Here is a 25,190-nt window from a genome sequence, read left to right as displayed (position 1 = left end):
GTCATGGTTCCCATGTTCCAGTGGCATGCCACTTAAAATCTGGAATACCTAACACCTTTTCCAAAATTAACCACAACTGGGATCAAGGTGCACACCAATATATAAATAATATAGCAACAGTATATGAGCAATCACGGGTGTGGCTTCCATGTATGATTCAGACAAAATAATGAGCTCTGTGGATGAAAATAGGCATTTGGGTGGGGATTATGCAAGGCCTGAATTATGATGCAGGATGGGTGGGGGTAACACCTCTTTCAGTTTACAAATGCTAATCACAAGCTCAGCAGCCAGAAATTTCTGCAGTGCTATTTAACGAATATTAATAAGTATAATTAAATGTTGTGTGCTAGATTTTCAGTGCCAGGAAGCTGTGTGAAACAGACCATTTGCTGTATGTTTTCAGTTTTAAATGAATACAAACTGTTCTGAAAAGCAAGCTGACAGGAAATGGAAAGATTAGCCTACTTTACAAACAAAAGTTTACCCTCGGAACATTGAGTACACCCAAAGAAAATCAATAGGTTACCTAACTGCAGAGTGCCTACAAGCAGATAAAATGAGGGTTTACCTTCATCCCCAATTTCCTTCTTGACATAATCCTGTGAGTATGTATTTAACATACAGCTTGTAATATTAAAAGTGTTTATAAGGGCCACAGTCTGTAATCATGAGTTTGAAGGCTGGGAATTCCACCATGACTGATCTGGCCATCATCTCAACCCTGAATTCTTGACAAGACTTGGTTTGAACACCATCAGCAACTACCCTGCTGTAGTAACTGCCCTTGCAAAATTGGTGCCTTTGCCCTGGACTAGAAGGGTGCTTTATTTTTTCATGTCAAACTTAACAATTCACTCACACTATTTAAAAACAAAACCAAGGCTGCAGCAGAGCACATGTGATGTTGTTGGGTGCTCTTGTGCAGTTTCAGGATGGTAGTAATTGTGCCTGCTGCAGCCTGGGAGTGAATGGAAAACTCTTAATGACAGCAACAACAATCAGTACATTTAAATGACTGCAGATTTTAATGATGTCGTCAATCAGCATACTTCCGAATCAGGTTTACTTTCTGGTTTATCTCTTGTGATGCAAAAGAAGCTGATGATCAGCTACAGCTCTGTGTTATTTACTGACTTTATCTGTTTAACAGCAAGTTAATATGGTGAAGTTAAGCTAATGGGTTTTTCAAGTCACCTAGTACTACCACAGCCTCTTCTTTTCAGGAAAAAGTGAGGCACATCCTTTCCTTTAGTTACAGCCAGACTCAGCTCCTCTGGGTTGATTTGCCAGTCAAACTCACCAAGTAAAGGGTGTTTTGCAAACAGGGTGAATATGACTGATGCCTTTTGCTGTCAGTTGTTACTCATTGTGTTTTTCCTTGTGCTATCAATGGTTTTGAGCCTGGGGGAGAGGGCACCCAGCACCCTCCTCCCATTCTCACCAGCTTTGCTGCCAGACACATTGCAATGATCCTGGGCCCACTGCAGGGCTGTGCTGGACCCAGCCCTCTGGAGTTTATTGTGGTACAGCCCCTTTGCCCCACCACAGCTGCTGCCTCCTGACACCAAGGAGTCCTCCCTGACGTGGCTGGGTGGTCCCAACAGGGCTCCTGAGGGGTGGAGGGGAGTGCTGAGGGCAGGGGAGCAGCATGGGCAAACTTCTCCACCTTCTCCTTCAGTCAGGGGCTGTGAGCAGCACTGCCCTGCTTTAGCGCAAATTCCTGGACCCTCCAAACTTCAGTTTATCAAATTATAACTGCTTTGAAGTGTGATTATTCCAGTCAAATCTAGCTCTCAGAGGCAAGCTGTCAGGCCTTGCTCAAGTGAGTCCAAACTCTAAATATTCAAACATGTGATGAGGCTGTTGCAAAAGCATGTTGTGTCCTGACAAGTCTTATCATGTGCCAGGGGATGAGCAGAGAAATGTCTTCTGGCCAGAACTTGCAAAGCTTCCCCCACAGCTCTACAGCCTTAATTACTCACTTGGAAAATGAAATAGTTTTTGGATCATGCAGACTGATTCCCAAAGCACAGGAATCTGGTGTCTAAGAATATGTGCAAGGCTTCCATCTGCTTTTCAGTGACCCCTTCACAAAAAGAACCACTGAATTGTGGACCAAGTCCTCAGTGAGATCTTGGTACTACAGAATTTTAAAGATCAAACAGTCAAGTTTTACAGTGTCAGACTTGCCTGGAAGTTACTTTCCTTGCACTCAAGAGGCATTTGAGCTCTGTAACCTGTTTGAATGTCTTGCTCACAGCCAAGCAGTTCCTTGCTTAACTCCTGAAACGTTAACTTCTTAACATTGTGCTGTAATTCAGCTGACACACAGCTCACAATAGCAAAGCCAACATCACTACAGAGACTTTTCTGTTTAATACTCAGGACTAAGTGGCCAATACCCTCAGCAAAGGAGTATGCAATTTTTTTTTCTAAGAGAAAAACACATGGAGGTTAGATTAAGTCTTAAATGTTTTAGGAATTATATGAGACCATTCAAAAGTGTAAGTTTTATAATGGTTTTAAGTTTTTCAGCACTATAAATATGATAATAGCTTGTACACAGAAGTAGCTCAAGTAAAAAAGCTTCTGTTGCTACATTAGCTGTGTTTTAGGGCACCTCTGCTGCTAACAGAAGTGAAAATACATGCTGGAATGCAGGGCAGGAGGTACTGTAACAAATACCCTGTTGTATACCAGATATGTTTAAGGTAAAAATGTGGAGTATCAGGAATGGAGTGGGACCCAGAGGCAAAAGCCAGGAGAGATTTGTAGGGCAGTTACTTGGGTTTAGAGGGAGTTCTACTGGAATGACAGGTACTGAGTCTGTGCCAGCTCTAACAGTCTGGGAGGGAGAGCTGCAGCCTGGCAGTGTCTGTTTGCTGCAGCACTGATGGTGGAACTGAGAGTTTACATTGTTTTGGGGTCTAGAGTTACAGCCTTCCCCTTAAACATAAGCAGTTTGAAGTACAGATTTTACCTTTTCATCTTGGGAAAACCCGGGGGGTGGAGGGAAAGCAGAGCTTTCAGTAGGCTGAATGTGAGTGCAAAGCCTTGCACAGGATTAGGTAACTTGTTTATGTTTTGAAGCCTATCACCTGCATGGGCCCTTAGTGCTGTGGCACTTCAAGCCCCTTCCTAAATAAATCTCAGCAACCCTCCAAGGTATAAGAGCCAAGGGATTGGGCATTACTGAAAAACTGACATTTGTCACATCCAGTACAATTCCAAGGCTGGTACCCTGTTTTATTCTGAAATAAACCCACTGACAGAGACATCCCCACTGCCAGACCAAGGCAAGTGTCTGCCTGCACACTCAGCCAGAGGATCAAAGTTGTGTGATGCTTTCTCTCTTCAGTAACCTCACCCATGGCTGGCATACTGTGCTGAAATACACTTGCTTTGTGATAAGTATTCACAGTTTCTTTCCCCTCTTAATCATGCTGGTTTTTAGCAGGTAAGGAATTGAGGACAGGAACACTACTGACCTTTCCTTTCTGTACAATGGTGGCTAATGTGCTATAGGTGACTCTAGAAAAAAAACCAAAATCATTAATAATGTTAAGCCAGATAACTTAATCTTACAGGATGTTTTATTGTCAGCACAAAACTATAGAGACCATGCTACCAGTTAGTGGGGTGGAATTAAAATTAATGATGTGCAATGTGAGTTATTGAACACTTTGCAGAAATCTTTAATTAAATGCAAGCTGAATTCAACATTTGTTGCACATTTAGCATTACTAACTTTGAACTTTCTAGTAAATGCAGTTGTATGCACTATTCAATAAAACAAAAAACCAACATGTATCATAAATAAGTATTTTATAACTTTATTAAACTCAAGACATGACAATATTCAAAATACAAAGTGAATTATTTTTTATTCAATACTGTACACAATGCAGAAATATCAGTGCATTTCTATAGCATGTATTTCACCTTCATTTAGTTTGTACTAAAACAAATAAAAAGTAAGCTTAAAATAGCTCAAACATCTCATTCAGCAGTTTAAACTGTAAACACCTTGTTTACTTCTGTTAGGAGGAACACATTCATCTTCTGCACTCCTGTTAATGAGCACCCTTTCTCTTGTGCTTATCTGTGAGAGGATAAATGTAACCAAACTGAGCACAAGGAACTGCCAAGGTGGCACCTCAGTGAACTTCAGTGAATGGCTGAGGCACAGTGAGGAAAAACAGCAAAAGCAGCATCTGAAGCAGCAAGAGATGGGACTGACACTGTTCATAAATGGAATCATGTTTTTTCCTCATACCCTCTTCCTCCTCCCCTAAAATACTGAACAGAAACCAGAACACAAGGCCAGCTTGTGTTTCTGTGTTTCTGTATTTAATACAGTCATAATTTCAGACTCTAGGTGAGCACATAGTTGTTACTGCCTACCTAATAGCAGCCCTGTGGCTGCTCAGGACACATTCACACATTTCTAGGATCCAGCAGGAAAAGAGCAGCAGCAGAGGCTTAGCAATAGCTGGTCCAAGTCTCTTCTAGGAAAAACTGCAAAATTGAGCCAAGTGTGTCTAGCAACTGAATTCACAAAATCTAACTCACTTGAAAAATCTATTAGCATCAAATTAATTTGTAAAATAGATTAATCTTTCAGAATGCACTTCCAATATGCCTGCCAAGTCTTGAAGTGGGTATCATATCTTGCATTTACCTTCTTATCAGACATATCCCAGTAAAAGAGGACAGTCTGTTCTCAGTAAAATTACTGTGTAAAAGAAATTTTGGAAAATAGCTATTACAAAAACTGTACTGCATTACTTGGTCTGTTGTCTGCTTTATAAGTGACTCTTAAGCAAAGATCAATTTTTAATTTTTTTTTTTTAATAATTTTGACTACCAAACATGTTCATCTAGGTAGCATACAACTGGCCAACTGTGATTACTATCCCTCCATGTCTCTCTGTAGATTTTCAGCTTACGTACCAGGACAAGAAAAGTCTTAAGAAACATATTGAATATATGCAGCATAAGAGGACTTTACCATCCACTTTTCAGTTCTCAGAGTACAAACTGCTCCTACTTCATTATCTGTAAGAACTTTGTAACATGATAAAGTTCAGCTCCATCCCAAGCAACTGAGCTGAGCCTGTGCTCCCAGGCACTATGGGGACACCACGTAGGACAGGTGTTTTCTTTTCAGGGGACCACCTATGTCCATTCTGGGCTTTGAGTCCAGTTTTATTGGGGCTGAGGTGGCTGTGCAGTTACCAGACCAGGACTGAACCTCAGTGTTAGAGCTCCTCTCCTCTGCTTCTCTGAAGAATTTCTCATACTTGTCCAAATAGGGAGGTCTCTCTGGTAGCAGATAGTAGTGCGTTGAACTGGCCTTCTTACCGTTTTCAATAATTGGAAGAATGCAAGGGACCCTGTTGGAAGATCCTTCACTGTTTTGTCTTTGTAGAGCTTTGCTGCTGACATATTTAGGATCAGGTGCAAAGCTCTGGGTGGGGGGCATGACCCCATTGAGGTATGATGGGAGGCTTTTGGGGCTGGGGGTGCGGGAATTGCTGCGTGACAAAGGCTCTCGAGGGGGCACTTTGGGGGGCCTGTCTTCATCACTGTATGCACTGGAAGCAACCTCTGCTGACCACCTCCTGTAGTCTGGCTTGAGAGCCCGTGGGGGTATGGGAACCCTTGGTGGAATCTCTGGTTTATCTTCATCAGAAGTTGGAGATGACCTGTTGAAGTGTCCAGTTAGTCTTACTATGGGTTTATTGAGAGATCCAGCTGGCCCAGAGTGGGACCTTCGCAGGCGTCGATGCAGCTGCTGGGGGGGAGGATAAATACTGGATATGTACACATTTAGGCTCTGTGTAGGGTTGGCATCTTCTGGTTTTGGTCCTGCTGGAGCATCAAAATATGCATAATTGATTTGTCCACAGCCCCTAAAGCTCCGACGGCTTGGAGCACTGGATTTGAAAGGAGGAAGTTCATAATCTTCTAACAAAAAGTCAGTGTCTGAGCTAGTCAGGAATTCTACCTCTTTGTCAACCTCATCTGGAGCAAAGTCTTCAGATATAGGCAGAGGGGGTAGTGGCCTGCAGCTGCGGTCATTAGAAGATGCAGACAGAAATGGAATTGGTCCATTCTTTATTGGCATGTGAGGAGGTGTTTCTTCAGAAACACAGCCCATGGTCAATGACAGTTTACTAAAGCCAGGAACGAGGTGGTCGTCGTACCTTGAAATTGGCTGTTCATTTTTGGGACTTACAGGAGGTGGGCTGGATTTCTGAGATGGGACTTGGATGCAACTTCCAGCAATGTGGTCATTCATGGAAGCCTGGTTGGAAGAGTGCCCTAAAAAAGTGAGAAATTCTTAGAGACACTTTTCTAAGTAATACTCCAGCACATGACCCTGTCACTGCACATTTAATTCCTTCTAATGCAACAGTAAATAATGTCTTCTCAATGTCTTCAAGTGGGAAATGCAGGTATTGCAGATCACGTCTGGCTGTGGATTTATGCATCAGTAGTGAAATGCAGGTATTACAGATCATGTCTGGCTGTGGATTTATGCATCAGTAGTGAAATGCAGGTATTGCAGATCATGTCTGGCTGTGGATTTATGCATCAGTAGTGAAATGCAGGTATTGCAGATCATGTCTGGTCATGGATTTATGCATTACTTAAGATAGTAGCAGATTATCTTATTGTTTTAGACCAGTGCTCCAGTTAAGAGGTAGTTCAAGAGACCCCAAGTATAAGCAAGAGAGCTACAAAGATCCCAGCATAAGACTACAACAAGTACTTTTTTTACCAAATATTTTTTTCCATCAAAAGTGTAATGGCAACTCAGAGGCCTCCTATGTACAAGGTGAATGGGAGGGGACTGGAAAACACTTGGATGCTTCAAGTGTTGTCTCTAGAGATGTTTCTCACATACCCAGACACATGTGGATTTATGTGGAAGTGCAATCACACAACCATGTGGAGTGGTTGCTCTAAGGATAATTGTACAGGTAGTTATCCACATGAACATGTGTCACACATATGGGTGCATATGCATGTATTAGAAAGACAAGCAAATACAACAGAAGATTCAAAAAAGTTAAAGCCAGAAAAGACCACAAGAACGATCCAAGAGTTCTGCTTTGCATTAGCCAGTCATTATTATCTAAAGCAGCCTCTGCTAGGCTCACAAGATGCTGAAATCATAGAGTGTGATGAGAAAAGAAACAAGCACAAGGCATGGAAACGATGGTTTAACTCCATGGTGTTACTGACAAGTGCTGCCGGTTCCCGGAGCTGCCAGCAGGGAGCAGGCCCAGCCCAGAGCGGGGCCCGCAGGGTTTGCAGAGGGAAATCCCCGACACCTCCTAGGGCCGTGTCTCAGCGGGACTTACCGAGGGATGGCAAATGTTGCTCGGTTGATGGGTTTAAATTGTATGTCACTGCTATAGGGTCCACACTGAAGAAAGTACTAAAAAAAGAAAGAAAAAAAAAAAGCCTTCATGTAAATAAACCATAGGTCCGTACTGGCACAAGTATTCATCACACTAATTTCATAGACTTGAAGAAAAATTTTAGCCTCACTCACTTTTCAAATCCACTGTGGGTACCCCAGCAGGTTTTCAGGCTGCCCATGCCTTGACTGGTGTGAAGAAATCCGGTTTTTAAGGGGACTCTCATCTCCTGAGCAGCAACTCCTGCAGTTGACATCGTGCAGTGTTCTCTGAGGATGTCTCACAACCCTTGATATTCAGGACTTGGCAGGTTTCCTGCAGTTTTCATTCCCTTCAAGAGGGAGAACACAAATGTCAGAAATGCAAACCTGATGTTGTTCCATGTCTCATCTGAAATTTCAGTATTCAAGCAATTAAATAGCTCTGTAGAAAGGCCTCCAATCCTAATATTTGCCAACTGGAAAACTTGACCAAGCTTCTTGTTTTGAGTCTGAATGCAAAATTAAAGTACAAAACAGGTAAGTTCTCTTAAAGAACTACACTACATAGAAAAAAAGGAAAAAATGTGTTAAAGTACTGATATATGGCAGCTGTGTATCCCACAACTTCAGTTCTTGAACATAAACTACTAGTTACTCATGCAAAAAAAAGTTTTTAAAAAAGTTTTCTAGAACAATCTAACCTTCCAGTAGCTACCTTCAGTTGTATCTTTGCTAAAGATTTTAGCTTCCAGTGTAACCAACATGTAACTGCTGTTAAGTATTATCTTCCACAACCTTTGCTCTAACAGACAATTATTGACTAATTGAATTAGAATTCTAAAACTTCTTTTACATAAAACAGTAACTATTTTTAATTAACTTTAAGATACTTTAAAACAGCCTCAAGTTTTCTAGCTATTTCAAACAAATTGGAAATCTAGTGATTTGAAATTATCTCAGCTGACACTGCTGTCCTGCATTCAAATCTATTCAGAATGTGTGAAGAATGCTTTATCAGGTCCATTTATGGCAGAAAAAATATGTTGGCAATTGCTTTATATTGAGTAAGTAATCAGTCTGCAGAACAAATTGACTCACAGGACTTTGTTTAGGAAATTCATCAGGGAGGGGAAGGGGAAATGTAAAATTAGTCAGCATTCTGAAGGCAGGAGAAATTAAGTCCAAGACTGTAAAAAAGATGTTCTCTGGGTCTCTGCTTCATCTACACAAACATCCTACATTCAGCAAGTGCACTATGGGCTGTTAAAAAAAACCTACAAAAAACCTAACAAACCAAACCCCACACAAAACAGTTTAATTTGTATCTCTCTTGAGAATCAATACTATGAACATAAAATATTAATGTGAATTTGTCCATATCCCTCCACCAAAAGAATTCCATCTAAAGAAAAGTCAACCAACAGCTGAGGGCTGGCTGTATCAGGGCTCAGCAAACAAGGCAAGAAAATCCCTTCACAGAGTGATACTGCAAGAAAATGCAGTACAGACACAGGTGGTAGCTTATGCTCATGGTCAGTCTGCCCAAACCCAGGCATTCTATGCAGATGTGTAATCTTCCTTTTCCTTTAGCAGGAAATATCCATTGTACTTGTCTGCAGTGTGAGGGATGGGCAAACTCCTAAGCAGGACTAAAGACAGTAAAGCAGGTGCCCAAGGATTAGTTTGCAATCCAGCATCACCATTTGCAATTTCTAAACAATTGTTTGAGAAAGAAAACTCTGCTGCACTCTTTCCATTTGGAATTGGTGCAGTATTGATCATCTTGAGGAAACAGCAGCTTCTGTATGTTTATGGTGTGAGACCCAATCCCATTCTCTTCAGGAGTGTGATGGTTTTCTCAGTTCTGACTGTCTGCACCAACAGTCAGTGAAGTGGGGTTGTTTTACTCACTGCCAGACACCCAATATATTTCAGGCAGGCATTTCAGAATAACTCTAGCCAGGAGATGTTAATAGAAGTGAAGCAGTGTTCTATGTACTGCAGCACAGTCCTGCTTCACTCAGCCCTCCTGGCTCTGGTAAAGACCATCCACCTCTCCAGACAACCTCCTTCACCCTGGAAATCTTTGCATAACACACTTCAGCTGGACCCTTCCCACTAACAGGAACTGCAGGTATTTCATAGCAAAATTAAATAAAAACACAGAGCCCTGAGAAGCAATAACACAGTCCTGTAAGTGCAAGCAGAACCACTCTCTCCATGGGAGCAAACACAGGAGATACTCATTTGTCAAAATGACTTCAGCATTTATTAATGACTTAAGCATACAGTACACATATAGCACCAATTCTAAAATTACTCCATATCAACATGATTTCCAAATAAAACATCCATCTTCTCAGCTCACACTGTATTGAACAGTGATTTTTTTTTTGTGCCTCACGGATCCTATCTTATTAGCAACAAATCTACAAAAGAAAGAAAATTAATTAAGAGAGCTTAAGACTAATGCCTGCTATCCATTTCAATATTTCTGAAGTCAAATGCAAGTCACAAGTTAAAAAAACGCTGGTGTAGAGCACTGATTAGTCAGCAAATGATTGTACTCCACCTCAGTGTGTGTACAAGATCTGACAGGACCATGAGACATTGATTAGGATATAAAATATGAGGGGGGGCACAACTGCTGGAGTTTGAGAGCACAGGTAACTGCTGGCTGTGATAACACACAGCCCTTGCAGGGCTTGTTAAGCCCAACCTCCACCTAATCCCACGCCTAAACCACTACTAGTAATTACTGTGTCAGCTTTCTGAATGCTGTCTAAATCTCAGCTCTCAAGACTGATAGTTGCACAATCACCTCTCTGAAATCTCTCTGGAATGCTAAGCTCAACATCTGAAACAGACTAAATATTTACATACTCTAGGAAAAGGTAATTTTCACTTGTTTCAGTCTTTATTTTTGAAAAATAAAGCACGATTTATATAGCCATAAAGCTTGCTTCATTCATCAGTGAGCTCTTTGGGAATTCCCAGGAGATTTGCCTTGACATTTCAGAGAGTTATGAAACTGTCCTCTGTGCCTTAAGCTAGGATATCAAGAGAGGTAGTGCTTTCACTAAACCACCTAGGGACTTTTTCAGTGGAGTCTAGAGAAATGGTGCTTGTATTTTAAAACATGCATAAGCTTGTTTGAAACAGTATCTTAAGAGGGAGACATGAGAACAGCAATTGAATAAAAAGTTTGTATTTTAGACAGCATGCTCTTACTAAAGCTGAGTAGTATATATTCTAGGAATTGGTATTAAAAAAAACAACAAAATTCAGCCATGAAGATGTAAACATCAACAGTTTTCACTGTTAACTGCTGTCCCAATTCTGCCTCCTTAAAAGTTTAAGGATCTAAACTTAGCCATCAATAACATCAAACTCTATTTGCTGAAGAAAATGGACACTGCACAGTAATGAAGCATTCCTGATCTCCCATTTGTGTGCTGCTCATTTGCACAGAATGGGCTTTCAGTTCTCTGCTTGTCTGACCTACTTATGCAGTTTATGGCATTTAGGAAGATTGAAGCACTTTTGAAGATGGCACAGTTTGTGTTATTCAAGAGGAATTGAGTACAAACTAAAAGTATGGCTGGCAATTTCTACAGGGCATTTACAGTCCAAGGCAATTGGAAGATTTGCTGGTGCATTGGGAAGCTGCTGACCCCCTTCCCTGTAAGGCATGGTAACAGGGCAAAGGAGGTGCTGGTACTCACCCAGCTCTGCTGCTATTAACAAATATCAATAACAGCAAGTATTGGGGAGAAGATTGATTTCTAAATTTTTTTTTTACAAAGCCAAATATACCTTCAGACTTCGACAGGATGGCTGTGTGTAAGCCAAAACCAGTCAAATGTATCCATAAATACTAGCATATGTCCATAGTGAGAACTGAATTACAGCAAATACCCCAAATATACAGTTTTCATACAGATACATATTAATAAATACTTGTGTTATAACCACAGTAACCCTCTGTTTAGAAACTAAGAAGCATTTGCATATGTATTTAGCCCAACCTATTGCCTATCACTGATCACACACAGAATCTTATTCCTCTGTTCCCTGTTCTCCCAGCCCCAGTGCAACCAAGTATTTGAGGCAAGTTAAGTTCACAACAAAGAAAACCTTTCTGGTATACAAAGTAGACCAAGCATGCTCTAGAATGTTTCATGTAATGGGTATGGAATACAGCAACTTGCTGTGCAGATTTCTGAATGCCTGTACAAACTCTGAACAGCTTTCATAAAGGCAGCACTCTGGACAAGGAGCTTATAATAATTCTTGTAAGAAATGGGAAAGAGGGGAAGGGAAAAATAAAGACTTCCTTACCCCTTCTGGGAGGGGAAGAAACATGTCTACCTTAAATCCACAACCTATTTTTGCTCACCTTGCCACCACATTATCTTTAACAAATCTCAGAAGCAATTCACAGGAGGAGGGGCACATTTTTGCACTACAAGTCATCTACTCCAGCTAGCTGTTCCTTATTTGACAATGTGATGTAATTTCCTTTTTCTCCTCTGACTTTCTATTTAACGTAAGTACCTGAGACAGAGCCACCCTTTTCATATTTAAGTATTTCAGACTTCCAAGTATTGGACTTTAAAAACCTGTTAATATACTTTCTGGAACTCCAAATACTTATAAAAAATATTCAAAATTCTGTTTCTCTAGTTCTTATCCCTCAAGTTCTTCTGTCTTTGCAGCTAGGTGAATGCTGAGTAACCAACACTTGCCAGAAACAGTCTCATGAGAAAGTTAGTTTAAATCTTTTCACTTAATAAATAATTGGATCTTTACTACACACCAAACCTCCCCAGTGCAGTTCAGTATTCCTGAGTCACAGGCCAAAGCATGCTCAGATACAGGCCTCAGAAAGTATTTCCATTTATAGGAATTATATTCTTTACAGTTATTGTATAAATGAATTACATTCTTAACTTTGGGATATTTTTCTACACATTCTCCCAAGCAGACATGGACCACTCTGTGGTAAAGAATTAAAGACTATGATCACTAAACAGTCAAATCATGGGTGCTTGCAAATAAAACTGATCCTATGGGTATACAACAGTCAAATCAACTCAACAGCAGACAAACTCTGTATTTAGATTGTAACAGTCAGCTATTGGAATATATTCAAAGAACCAAAGTTCATCAAGGAGTTTAAATTCAGTTAAAATTTGGGCTACCATTTCACAGTCCTACACAGCAAATGGGAGTAACCTTTAAATTGCCAGTAGAAAACTAATAATTAAATAGCAAGGCAATTGCCTTGCCTCTGCTTGTCAAGATTTCAGATGCATGCTTAAGGTATGGTACTTCACCCTCCTGAAAATTTTAATGTGAATATAGACAGCTTACATTCAGGAAATAAAAATTCCTTTCTAGCTGACTCAGACTCATAACCATAGTGTTAGACACACTGTGATAAGTTTTAATTCTCTTTTCTACTACAGAGAACTGGAACTGTTTTTCTCTGAAGTAAGTCCTGTACTGCAGAGCATGGCAGACATAGGGCTTCACCAAGAACATATGCCCACCAACTCAACAGGTAGGTTTTCATTTAAAAAGAATTCAGAAAATTATGCCATATTGATAGATTACTAAGGAAAGACAGCTAAGCTTGTGCACAAAGTAAATTGAGCAGTTTAACAGATTATAAGTGCAATTCACAAATGCATTTGTGATGCAGAGGCATCATTCACCTTCCATTCCAGTACAACAAAGATTCAGATATTCCCAAAATGACCAAAGACACCTTGCCCCCAGAGCCTTTCCCATCCAGCTAATATGTAAAGAGGCACTGTTATCTTTGGATCAAGCACAATACATTTTTTGCTTATTCAGAATAATAAGCACAGGGCCCTTGGTCAGTGACAGCAGAGCACTGAAATCTCCCTGGAGTCCCCAGCTCGCTCTGCTGTCAATGCTGAAGGATACAGCGATGTCTCCAGATTTAACCACCACAGACTGGCTATTTTAGAAAATCGAGCATAAGTGCGTAATGAGGTATTAAGTCACAAAGAAATGTTTATTCTAAATTAAGCCAGCCTAAATTAGAGTGCGAAGCGCAGAGCCTGAGCCCACAGTGCGGTCTCTTGTTTACTCACAGGAGCAGCTCGGAAGGAGGGAGAGAGCCCTGATACTGTTTCGGGTCAGGCAGAAAACGCGTGGCACGCCACGTTGATTTTCAAGAATGTGGCTGCGGGCTGCGCTGAGCCCGGGCGGGTCCCGTCCCCCTCGGAGGGACCGCGGCCGCAGCCAGCGGGGCGGGTGTCGCCCCGGGATCCCCCGCCAGCCCCGGGGGAGCGGAGCCGCAGCGGCTCCGGCCCTGCTCCCCCCGCCCCCTTAGCACAGAGCGCGCTCCCGGCTCCTCCCGCCGCGCCGCCGGCCCTCGCTCCCGCCCGCCGGCGGGGCCGCACCGCCGCTCCGAGCCCCGGGCTCGGCCAACCCCGCCGCCGCGGCCCGACCCACTCGCATGTACCGCCGGATCCGCCGGCCCCCGCTTCCCTCCCCAGCGGCGCGGCCCGGCGCGGCAGGGACAGTCCGGGCCCAGCAACGGGCGCGCAGCCCGGGTGCGGCGGGCGGGCGGGCGGGCGCGGGGGCCGCCATGGCCGCGGGGGCGCGGGAGGCGCCGCGGGGCCGTCACTCACTCACCCCGACAGTGTCGCGCAGCTCCGCGCGGCCGCCGGCGCCACACGCATGCGCCGCCCCAGCGCCGGTCACTGCCGCGGCGCGCGCCGGCCGCCGCTCTTATGCAGGGGGGCGGAGCCGCGGGTGGCCCCGCCCCGCGCGGCGCGTTCGTCACGGGAGGCCTGAAGGGGGCGGGGGCGCGCGCGCCCGTGAGGGCGGTGTGGCGGCTTCTGGTTCCGCCGGGCGCGGGGGCCGCGGCGCTTCCCGGCGGGGCCTGGGCGCAGGCGGTGCCGCTGCTGCCGCCGCTGCTGCTCCGTGCCCGCCGGCGGGAACGGCCCCCGGGGCGCCCTCTGGGCGGTGCCGCCTCCGCCTTGGCAGCCCTTTCCGCCCCGGCCTGCGGGACCGGCCGCCTCCGGGCTCAGTGAGAGCGGCGTTTGCCAGGCGGGGGGAAGAACGAGGAGCTCGCGCTCGGCCGCTCACAGTGGCGGGCAGGCAGCGCCCGCCCCGGGATGCTGAGGCGGTGCCGCTCGGTTCCCCAGCGCTCGATGCCCTGCCCTGGCCCTCTGTTTGCCTTTCCCTGGCCGGGCGCTGGTCCCTCAGGGCAGCTGCTCCCCGCTTCTCCCGTGCCCGCGTTCCCGTTTCCTGTGGCGGCGGTCACTCGTTCTGTCCCCCCCGGCCTGTCGGGGTCCTGTCCCGGCGCTGTCAGGGCCCCGCACTGCCCGTCTGTGCGCGGAATCTCCCTCCGCCTCCCCCGGGCTCGGAGCCGTCCCCGCCGGCAGCAGGGAGCGCTCGCTCCCGGCCCGGCTCCGAGCGAGCGGGGCTGGGGCGCGGGGCCTGGGCCGGGGGCAGGCGGCGGCCGCGGCTCCCAGTGCTTTTCCCCCGTGCTTTTCCCCCCGGTGCTTCTCTCTCTCTCTCCCCCTCCCCGGTGCTTCTCTCTCCTCTCCCCCCGTGTTTCCCCCGTCGGTGCCTCATGATTTTCTCTCGTAAACGGGCCCGAGGTGCGGCCAAGCCTTGCCCACGCGTGTTGGTGACCGAGTATTTTGCCGTCATGGGGAATCCCTGTCCTTTAGCATTACCGGAAGGAGAGAAAAGGCCAAACCTTCTCACTGTTGTAGGAATTGGTCTTGTGAATGTCAGTTTTCTTGAAATAGGCATATTTGTGTTGAAATAAATCTATCTTCATGTGTAATGATTTATTTGGCATCTTGAAAAATATGAGTGGGCTCTTGCAGATTTGGCATAGATTTGTGGTGGTAAATAAGCTGCAGTGGTCAGAAAAGGAGGATTCGTAGTGAAAGCTGCTGTTTAAGGACTTGAGAGCATTTACAAGTGATGCTGTTCATTACAGCGTAAACAATAAGAATCAGGCTTTTGATCAGTTTTGCTCTATACTGCAATAATTTCTTTGTTGGAGAAAGAAAGACCAGTGTGGGACTCTTGAAACTCCTAGCACGGAGAGGTGCTGACAGTAGGATCAACAAAATGTGTCTTCTGTCTATACTCTTTGGACTGGAATAGTTACTGATACTTTAAGAAAGAAGAATTCTTGGTTTCACTGTCTGATGTGATGCATGTCTGCAGTTGACTTCTCCTCTTTTCTCTTTGGGGTTTCTTTTGGCCTCTGGTGAAAATCTCCCCATCCACCCTTGTTCTCAGGGACAAAAAGATCTCCTACTTATATATTTTTATCATAGGAACTGTTGTACTGCTGTAAAAATACAGGTGATATGAGAAAAAAGGGCAGGGTTATAACCTAGGAGAGATTTCCAGTGTGGAAAAGGATGAAGAGGCCCTCTAAATTTGACTGGACATGTTATGCAGGTGAGAGAAAGTGAAAAGAATATAGGGGGAAGGAGAAGCCATGGAAAGGAAGGAGGGGAGGGAGTGTGGGTTTGTGATTTTGATGAATTGGGCTACACTTAACAGAGACTGCAGGATGTTTGTGTTCTGGTGGCAGTGGCTTGTGCTGAACTGTACGTGCTCAGAGACTGCTTCCAAGTATTTGCTGTACTTCTATTGTTCTGGACTTGAGGACCGTGACTGATTACTCCTGTGGATAAGCTGGCCCTGCAACATGAGTTATCTCAAGTTTAAATTGTCCTGGTTGCATGAGGAGAAAGTAATTTCTTTTTATTTTCCTTTTTTTTTCTCTTTTTATTTTTTAAATTCTGATGTGTTGATGTACATGGTGACTGATATGCAAGCAGCCCTAAATGTTGTAATGAATGGATACAAAGGACAAACTTGAAATGTTTTTCACAGAATGTTGACATGACTTCAGTAGGACAGACTCTTGTAGTGCCTCTGTAGTGGAGCATGAGGAATAATAGATATGTTTGACTTCTTTGCTTCTTGGTAGCTGAGAATCTTTGATGGAGGGAAAAGTCTTTCTGGTATTCCCTACAGGTGTTACCCTGTGGCCCCTGTACTTCTATCAGCAGGCCTTGTTTGATTTTGTTAGATAATTTTGGAGCTAGTTCATGTGCATGTAATTGTATGGAATTTTTGTCTCTTACTGTTAAATAAGTTTACCCATGGCCTTTGCTCACTAAAACTCCATGCCTTAAATCTCTGATTGTTCTACTGAATAAAAACATTTAGTAGTGGTGTCACTTGCAGTAGTTTCTGTGCTGACTTGAGGACAGAGGAAATTGAATTCTGCAGCAACAGTTACATTCCCATTTCTCTCCCTTCTTTGCAACCACCTCATAGTTCTGTAGGCATGTGTAAACCACATTTTGTAATTTGCTAAGTGCCCTGAAGAGGAACTCCTAAGTAGTCTTCAACACCATGGGTCATCAATACTAATAACAAGTCTGCTAAAAACAACAGCTCAGTATTATGAGAGGCCTTAAACCTCTCCTGTAGCAGATTTGGAGATGGATAGCAGACTTTTCTGTAATTAATAAATGAAATGTCTGAATTCTGTGGGGACAAAAAAAGAATAGCATGGTCTTTCATTCATGATACTGCCTTTCATTTGAGGATTCTCTTTGCAGAGAGAATCCCAGAGGTTCTCAATGTCCTTTGATCAGTTGTCCTGTTTCTAGCTTGCTTTGCAGTCCCCTTCATATTTCCTGTTTTCAACACTTAAGATTTTCAGTTGCTCCTTCTGTTTGTTTTGAGAGGAGAAAGGCATACATGTAAAGCAGCAGCTGAAGAAGCAAAAGGCAAAATCTTTTTAGGAAGCCAGAAAATTGCAAAAAACTCAATACTGAAAGACTTAGTGGAAAATAATAGATATGTATTTTAATACAGATAAAGCTCCTGTTAGATAAAGCTCTTTAGATTGTTGTGATTTTTTTAAAGCCTCCTTCTATAAACAACAACCTTGTTTTACAGTAGCTGCTGCTGTATTATTGCTTAATCATACTTATTTGTGGTAGATGCTCTTGAGCAGGAAGCTTGGGGTTTTTTTTTCCATGCTCTCTGGTAAGCATGCCTCCTGTCTGCTTGCCTGAAAGGGAATGAGTAGCTTAGACACTTTTCTTTTTGGCCTTGTTAATGACTAGAAAAGGTAATTGTGGTCAGTCATCAGAGAGGAAAAGCTTTCCTGAAGAGAGGTAAACAGAGTGCAAGTTGGATGCTGTGGTGTTCGTTTTTGCATGACTAGTTCTGTGAGGGAGGGTGCTGTGGATGCATTTCTGTTGCACCTCCAGAGGTGCTTCTGCAGAGCCAGGATCGTGTGTCACAAGTTATGTCACAAGTCGCCTTTCTGAACACTTTAGGGATAAGCAAACCTAGCAAAATGCAGTGCAGAAGGTGCTTTATGAATCCATCTTTCCATCATGAGAAGTCCTGAATTCTGTCATTATTCAACAGATTAAAATTCAAGACAATGGCCTTGGTTTGGATGCTGACTTCCAAAAGAAATGAGTTATCATGTGGCTCTTGCCTCTTTCTTAAATATCACACCCTTTGCCTCAAGCAGAACCAGGATGTGCACAGTGGGAGTTAAACTATGCAGTCCTTATTGCATTTTATCTTATTCAGGTACTTATCTCCTGTTCTGTTCTGTGCTAATCTGGCTGAGTGGATCTACATATGAACGCTGAGGTTAAGGACTCTGGTGGTACTCTCTGACATGAAAATGTAAACAAACGATGGAGATAAGAAAATTCTCAGTTACCTAAGTTTCGAACATGTACCACCCCGAACTGAGGGAAAGCAACTTAATGTTGCTTTTCATGTTTATTCCAGGGGAAAAAACAATACATCTGGGACACATGAGAATTGCTGCAGCCTCACTGAACTGACAACAGAGAAGTCAGAGACTGGTGCAGTGCCTGTAAACTGATGTGCTGGTACATGAGTGGAGGAATATCTCCCAAATTATAAGCAGTTAACCTTTATACTTCTATTCTTACTGCACGGGGGTGCTGCATGGTGTCCCGTGGTGCTTCCTGTGGGGTAGAGGAAGGAAGGGAAGGGGCAGAGACAATGAGTTGAAGGCGTTCACAGATCAGCAGTGCAGACTCTCGCATAACAAGGGTAAACTACGGTGCAACTGTACAGACCTGATGCTGAAATTCAGCTTTGAACAGGGGCCATTACTCAGTCTTTGTTTGAATTGTCCCTATACAAGAATTTAAAGCAATTGGATAATGCTAATTTGTCTCTTAAGCCATCTGCAGAAGCTGACACAGATAGCAAATCTTTTATGCTTCAGGCATGTGGAAGTGGTTTGTGATGCAAACATACTATCTAAAAGTGGAAATACAGCATGGCTTTTGTGAGTTCTTGTCTGTGTACCTTGATTAGATCTCTGTCTCAGTGCTGCAAATACCAGAAGTTTTACTTGCTTCAAAAACCAGTCAAAAAAGCCTGATGAAAGAAAAATCCATTAAGGCTCTAGGGAAAGTGCCTTGTATCAGACTGCTGGGAACTGGGAGGGGAAGTTGCCCACTGCCCTAAACATTTGTTTCCTTTTTTTAACCCATGCTAGGGCAATACTGGATTAGGTGGACCTTGGGATTTGGGGCAGCACAGCTGTTGTTGGAATGCATCTGTATTTTTCATTCCCTTTTATATTTGTTAGACTTTTCCATAATTTTCTGTTTATGTAACTGGGTATACAATGATTTATTTCTGCTTACAAGATTCAGCTCAGGCCCTTGTCTGTGGAGTTGAATCCTTTCAGGATAGGGCCGTGCTGTTCTTTGAGTCTAGAGACCAGGAAGAAGGGAACAGCTTTAGGAGAGTGCTACAAAACTTTTTCAGAGTAAGAATTCCTTGTTGCTGTGAATGAGGAACATGTGCATACTTCATTGGTCAGATTTGTATGAATGCAGTTGCACCAGCCAGGTGTAGGGCAGAATGAGTGTCTTGCATTTCCAGTTTAGCCAGAAGACCCACAGAAGGGAGGAAACTCATGGGTCAGTAAAGGAGGGCTAAATTAGAGGTTAGCATATTCAAGTGTCTAGACAGCGAATACAGACATACTGCAAAATTCAGTCTGTCAGGGAGTGGAGAGTCTAGATTAAAAAGCCATTTCAAAGGCACGTTGCCTGAATGGGGTAATCATGTGCTCAGACTTTTTCAGCACATAAGCATAAGCTGAGTGAGGGAAGAGATCAAAAAAGGACACAAATATTGACACAGTCTGTAGCAGCTTAGACTGGAATGGAACTCGATAAATTAAAAATAGCTGGTTGTTCACACTTGTGTTTCCCAGAAATGGCCACAGCCACATCTGTTTTTTACCATCCATTCTGTAATACTTGAACTACTCACAAGAAGTGTGACCTCCTTCCTCCTGCTGTAGAGACATTGTTACACAGTCCTCCCAAACTGAGTTCATTCTTGCTCTTGGGCATGGAAACCGTGCATGTAAACTGGTCATCAGGAAGCTTTAGTCTGGTGAAATACCCAGAGCTCACTTAATCCACTAAGATTGTGTGCTTTTAGGGCATTGTGTGCTTTTAGGGCAGTGTGTGCTTTTAGGGCAGTGTCCAGAGATGTTCCACTGGACCAGGACGCTGGGCACATCAACAGAGGAGCTGACTCAAATCCCAGTTTAACTGCTCTGGTGCATCCCATCTCCTTCTGTGCAGAGCCAGAGGACTTGTTGTCAGCTGACGGCTCAGTTGTGTTTCTATGCCCTTTAGGCACGGTATTTCACACAACTGTAGTGTTGTGCATAATGACACTTTGGGGGAAGTTCCAGGAATTCATCTGTGTGCAGTGTTAGGGTCTGCAGCCCCACTGAAGTTTCTTTTCAGCCTTCACAAGAACATGTTGTATTCTGTTACCTTTGTCTACTATTTCTTTTTCAGTGTGCTTTTTTTTTTTTTTTTGTCGTGGTCATTTCACTGCACTCAGTGCATAGACATTGTCTTGGTGGCAAAGCCTGACAGCTATTGCATGCATTCACACACAGTATTTTGCAGCTAGAGGTGTCTCTCCTTCAAAACAACTAGAGTTTTGTTTTCAGGACCAAACAGGAACTCTTGAAAAATTCCTAAATATTGCTAGATTCTGTAACTGCTGTGTATTTGTATTGGCAAGCCTAGAAGTCATCAGTCTTTTACAGTCATAATTAGACAGTAAGCTTCACTGGAACTGGCAGTAATGGTAGGAGTCAGCTCTTTGTTTTTCAGTGCCTTGTTCTATCATTTTTAGCTATTAAAGATAAAATGCCATAGCCCATTCTTTTGATAAAATAGTTTATTTATAGAGTAATTTAAGGAAATGTCCCTGTCTGGCAGTCACACCTGAGCAGGGACTGAGGCCCTGTGCAGCTGCACACCCACATTTCCACAGTCACACCAGGTTCCCCATCACAGTCTCAGACATCCTGATCCATGAAATAATTTAATCTTGGCTAAATAACTAAATAACAAAGCAACAGTTTGAGATGGTGCCTCTGAGAAGGCACCCCAAACAAAGGGGCTTTTAAATCCTTGCAGTCTAAGCATGCAAAAGTCCAGGGCTTGTGCCACAGTCCCCAGGCCCTTTGTTGTGCTAAGGGTCAGCAGTTCACAACCCCTTTTTTGGTGCTCTACCTGAACTGTTGCTACACTGAATGGATTCCCCAAAAAATATCATCAATATCCATCCTTGTGATCTCTACAGAAGAAAGAGTAGGCAAAAGTGACAGCCTAGAATTACAGCAGACTGTTAAAAAAAACATCACCCAGGGAAGCTTGAGATGCCTTGTGAATCACAGGGATATTTTTGAGACCTCTGAAAGCAGGGGAAGGAGATTGCACAGATTTTGCAAGATTTGAAGGTGGAATAGTGAGTGGCTTTGGTGAGTCAGGGAGGTAAGAGCAGACTGAGCAGGAAGGACAGTGGGAGTAGAGCTCATCTGGTTCTCATTCTGAACCAGTAATTTCAGTGGAAAAGCTGTATATATAGAAGCAGGATTTGGAAACAGTTCTAAGTGTATCATTGTAGAAATTAATAGTTTGGTAACTTGATTCCCAAGTAGTATAAAGTTAATTTTACTCTTATTTAAGATTCTGCCTATGTGGGGCATGTGGAAGGGGACACAACTGTCTGCCAAGCATTTGTATTTTGAGCTGTGTGTTTGTATTTGCACTGCTCATCCTGTAGCACAGACACCCCCAACAAATTGAGACAGTGCTGGTGAACTTGCTTCTGGGGTTTTTTTGGCATGTCAAAATCTGACATGTGTTTTAATGTCTATTTATGACTGGCATCTTTAATTCCAGAGCTTAATGCTCTACTCACCTGAGTGGATTTGTGCCTTCTAATGAAACACAAATTTTCTGAGAAGTGAATTTCTACTGAACCTAATGATTTTGCTGGGGAAATAGGTTGATCAACATATCTGACTTTTGGCTTTTAGAATTAAATAGCTGATAACTATTTTAAATATTTATTTAGAAGTATTTTAAATTATGTCTCTCAATTATAAAAATACAAATTAAGGGAACAATCTGATTCTGTGTGTTTCTCCACTCCTGCCCTCAACCCCTCCCAAAAACTCCACCTAAAAATACTTTTTCTTCCTCTAATTACCACATTGAACTATATCAATTGTGGAATTATTTTTCAAATACTGAAGTCATTTCTGTGTTAAAATTGAAGAAATTTGTGAGGGGTAATTAATTTATGAAATTTCTTGGGTTTAATTACATTGCAAAATAATTAATGTGACTTTTGAGCAACTAAATAACTTGAGTTTTTAGCACATCTTTAACTACTTAAATTATATGTTGTTTGTGCTTATAGCCTTTTAATTGTTAATCAAAATGGTGTGAATACCTTAGTTGAATATATAATCTTTAGTCAGTTTGGAGGCATGTGGCGTTTATATTTTTAGTAAGGGTTTGTGGTAATGAGATTGAGATGTTGAAAGTAGGTATGAAGAATAAAGTATGATTGAACTGAATTTGCTGTTGAGCTTAAAATATAGAGAGGAGGAAAATATTCCTGTTGCATGGCTGGAAATAGCTGTGCAGGGAGAGCAGTGCTGCAGGGTCTGGTGCTGGGGCTGCACCTGCGTGGCCAAAGCCCCACATCCACAAGTGCAGAAATGTCTCCTCTCTTGAGCCTGCACTCTCTTCCATCCTCTGTGGGCTCACTGCAGGTTTGGGAGCTGGGATTTGTTGATGGAAGCCTCTTCTCCTCCTTCTGGGATCTGCTGGATTTCTTTATGGGTTCAGGGCAGAGCAGCTTCTTGTGTGACCAAACTGAGCAGATTTTACTGGGCAGGAGCTGCGAGCTGGGGGTGACGGTGGTGGTGGCCTTGGCATGGAAACTCTTGTCCTGTTCCTGGGTTTTTCTGTGTTTTGTTCTCCCTCCATTGCCTGTGCTTCCTCCTTTGTGATTCCTACGTGCTGATGAACAGAGGAAGAATAATTTCATTTGTATTATAGCACCTGGGAATCCTATCCCAGATAAACTTGAGCATTTCCAGGAAGTCATAGGTACTTCTCTTTAAAACATCATTAGTTTGTCTTTGTTTTCTCCTTCTCTAATTGGCACTTTCCATTCTAATAAACCAACACCCACAAACTGTGCAGCCACATGATCTTTTCAGTTAATACAAATCGTCATTTCCAGTCCAATAGACTCAGTTAATTGTGCAAACCTGCAACACACCCATAAAGTGGCTATCAGGTTTGTTATGCAACGATGACTCATGAAGGAAATGTGGAGTGTAATTAAATACAGTGATGCAAAGATAGTAGTATGAAGCCAAAATCAAAGTATAAGTGATAATCATCTGTATTAAATGTTTGTTTCTGCATGTTGTTTTCAGAAATTACTTAAATTATAAGTTATCTGGCTGCTGTACACATGCCTGGCATATGCTTGGACAAGTTAAAAAGTGACCTGCAAACCTGTAAATAAGCTGAACTAAGTCTGCTATCAAAATAGTCTTTTGAGGAAGGAAAGGTATGTAGCTCAATCTCAGATGTGTCACGCAGGCACTTTCTAATTCTGGTGTGATCTCCCAGGTTTTCTGGTCTTGTGAGAAGCAATAGTTTCAAAGTAAAGTTGAAAGTTTTTGCTATTAAATGATTTCTAGCAATACAAGTCTATTCTCCAAGTTACTTTACTGTTTCCACTCTCTAGCAGGGAAAGATGCTGTCTGTGTATCGATGAAGAATTTTGAGATTTATGCAGAGGACAGATTTTTTGCTGATGGGTTGATTTCTCTTAAATAATCTTTTTATAACTTTGAAATGAAGCTTCCCATATAGAAATGCTCACATGCAGGAGGATGGCTGCACAGTACTCTGCAATTATGGGTTTTTTTAGCTTTTCCCAAGCTGATTGCTGTATAAGAGAGCACTCTCTTGTCTAACACACACAACTAACACTGGTGCTAACCTCTGGCACGTTCATGGTAAGTTAAGAATTGTTTTTCTTGCCTGTCAGATGGTATTGTGTTCCAGTGCAGCAGCTGACAGCAGCTCAGCAGCATTGTCTCCTGAAGGCAGCTGGCTGACTCCCAAAAGACAGCCCACATTTCAATGGAAAAAAAAGATAATCCAGAAATATGTGTAATGAAAGTAACATCCATTCAGGATCTTCTGGGTGTGTGTGAATACCAAAACAGTGCACTAATTGAAGTTCTGAATTTCAGTCTTCTGCTTGGCTTTGGATCCAATAAAAGCCAAGAGATTTGTGTGGGGGAATAAATGTAACATGAGAAATGCCCTAATGGGTCAGACCCACAGCCCATCTAGGCCAGTAATTGAACTCCTGTGGGAGCAATAGCAAAGGCTGCTTTGAGAAAAGATTACAAACCTGGATGCTTTTGTGCTCCAGTCCTCCTGCACTCTCCCAGGGCCCTTGGCTGTCCTTGTCTGGTCCTGTATTTGCTGGTTACAGATCAGTTTTTCAATGCTTTTGGTCCCATTTTGAACCTGCTGAGTGCAGTCACCTCCACAGCTTCTGCTGGCAGCAGGATCTGGGAGTTTCTTGTTCATAGTGTAAAAAGTGTTTGATCTGCTCTAACCCAGTTTGCTGCTCGTTTCTGCAGGAACCCCTGCTCCTGCAGTTCTAGGCTTTGGCAAATTACACATGGTGAGAGCTGCATATTCAACTCCTTCACTGCCTTTGTGAGTTTTGTTCACCTGTGTTGTAATCCCTCCCATCTCCTGTACCTTTTCCCTGCTCCTGATGGAAATCTCAGCTCCCCTCATGAACTCCTTTGGTCACTGTAGTTACCTTTCTCTCTGCATTGTCCTTGTGCAGACATCAGAGCCACTGTGTCCTTCTACTTTTTGTTGTCTGTTTTTGAACCCCTGGTTGTGGAGGGCTCTTGGGCTGACTCACTGAACTGCCAGTTCTTGGCTCAGCACTGCATAGGCCTGGCTCACACTGGTTTTCCATTGATTAGTTTGCATTACCTGCACTGAAGCTCCTCTGCTTCCTAAAGCAAGCAGAGGGCATAGGGGTTACCTTCTCTGCACTGTAGAGTAGTCCTGGTAGTCAGTGTATTGCATTTAAGATATTATATTTCCATTGAGTTTATGTACATTGATGGTTTTGATGTACTTACACAAGTTTGCTCCTGCAGAAATTTCTCTGAGAAATGGCAACAGCCACTGCTTGTTTGAGATCACTGTGTTACTGGTTGAGAGGAAAGAAAGTTAATGTGTTTACTTTTTTAGTTTAGCTCCTTCAAGTAGAAAAGTCTGCT

General features: G+C 43.1%; 1 protein-coding gene across 3 annotated transcripts; it reads right to left on the bottom strand.

Moving 5' to 3' along the window:
- Window positions 1-3,811: 3,811 nt before the first annotated feature.
- ERRFI1 (ERBB receptor feedback inhibitor 1) lies at window positions 3,812-14,233 on the bottom strand. 3 transcript variants are annotated; one of them, XM_054647746.2, is made up of 4 exons: window positions 14,090-14,233; window positions 7,571-7,767; window positions 7,377-7,453; window positions 3,812-6,330 (listed from the first exon to the last, which is right to left on the bottom strand). In XM_054647746.2, exons 2-4 carry the CDS (start codon window positions 7,690-7,692, stop codon window positions 5,135-5,137), a joined length of 1,395 nt encoding a protein of 464 aa, XP_054503721.2. In that variant the 5' UTR covers window positions 7,693-7,767; window positions 14,090-14,233; the 3' UTR covers window positions 3,812-5,134. The 3 variants fall into 3 exon arrangements, with proteins under 3 accessions (XP_054503721.2, XP_077046496.1, XP_054503720.2); XM_077190381.1 differs by lacking the exon at window positions 14,090-14,233 and adding an exon at window positions 13,917-14,081; XM_054647745.2 differs by lacking the exon at window positions 14,090-14,233 and adding an exon at window positions 13,543-13,772.
- Between the last annotated feature and the right edge of the window lie 10,957 nt (window positions 14,234-25,190).

This window comes from Agelaius phoeniceus, chromosome 24, assembly GCF_051311805.1.
Source record: "Agelaius phoeniceus isolate bAgePho1 chromosome 24, bAgePho1.hap1, whole genome shotgun sequence".
Classification (NCBI taxonomy): domain Eukaryota; kingdom Metazoa; phylum Chordata; class Aves; order Passeriformes; family Icteridae; genus Agelaius; species Agelaius phoeniceus.
Note: the sequence above shows the minus strand (reverse complement) of the source record. Positions and strands in the feature narration are given on the sequence as shown.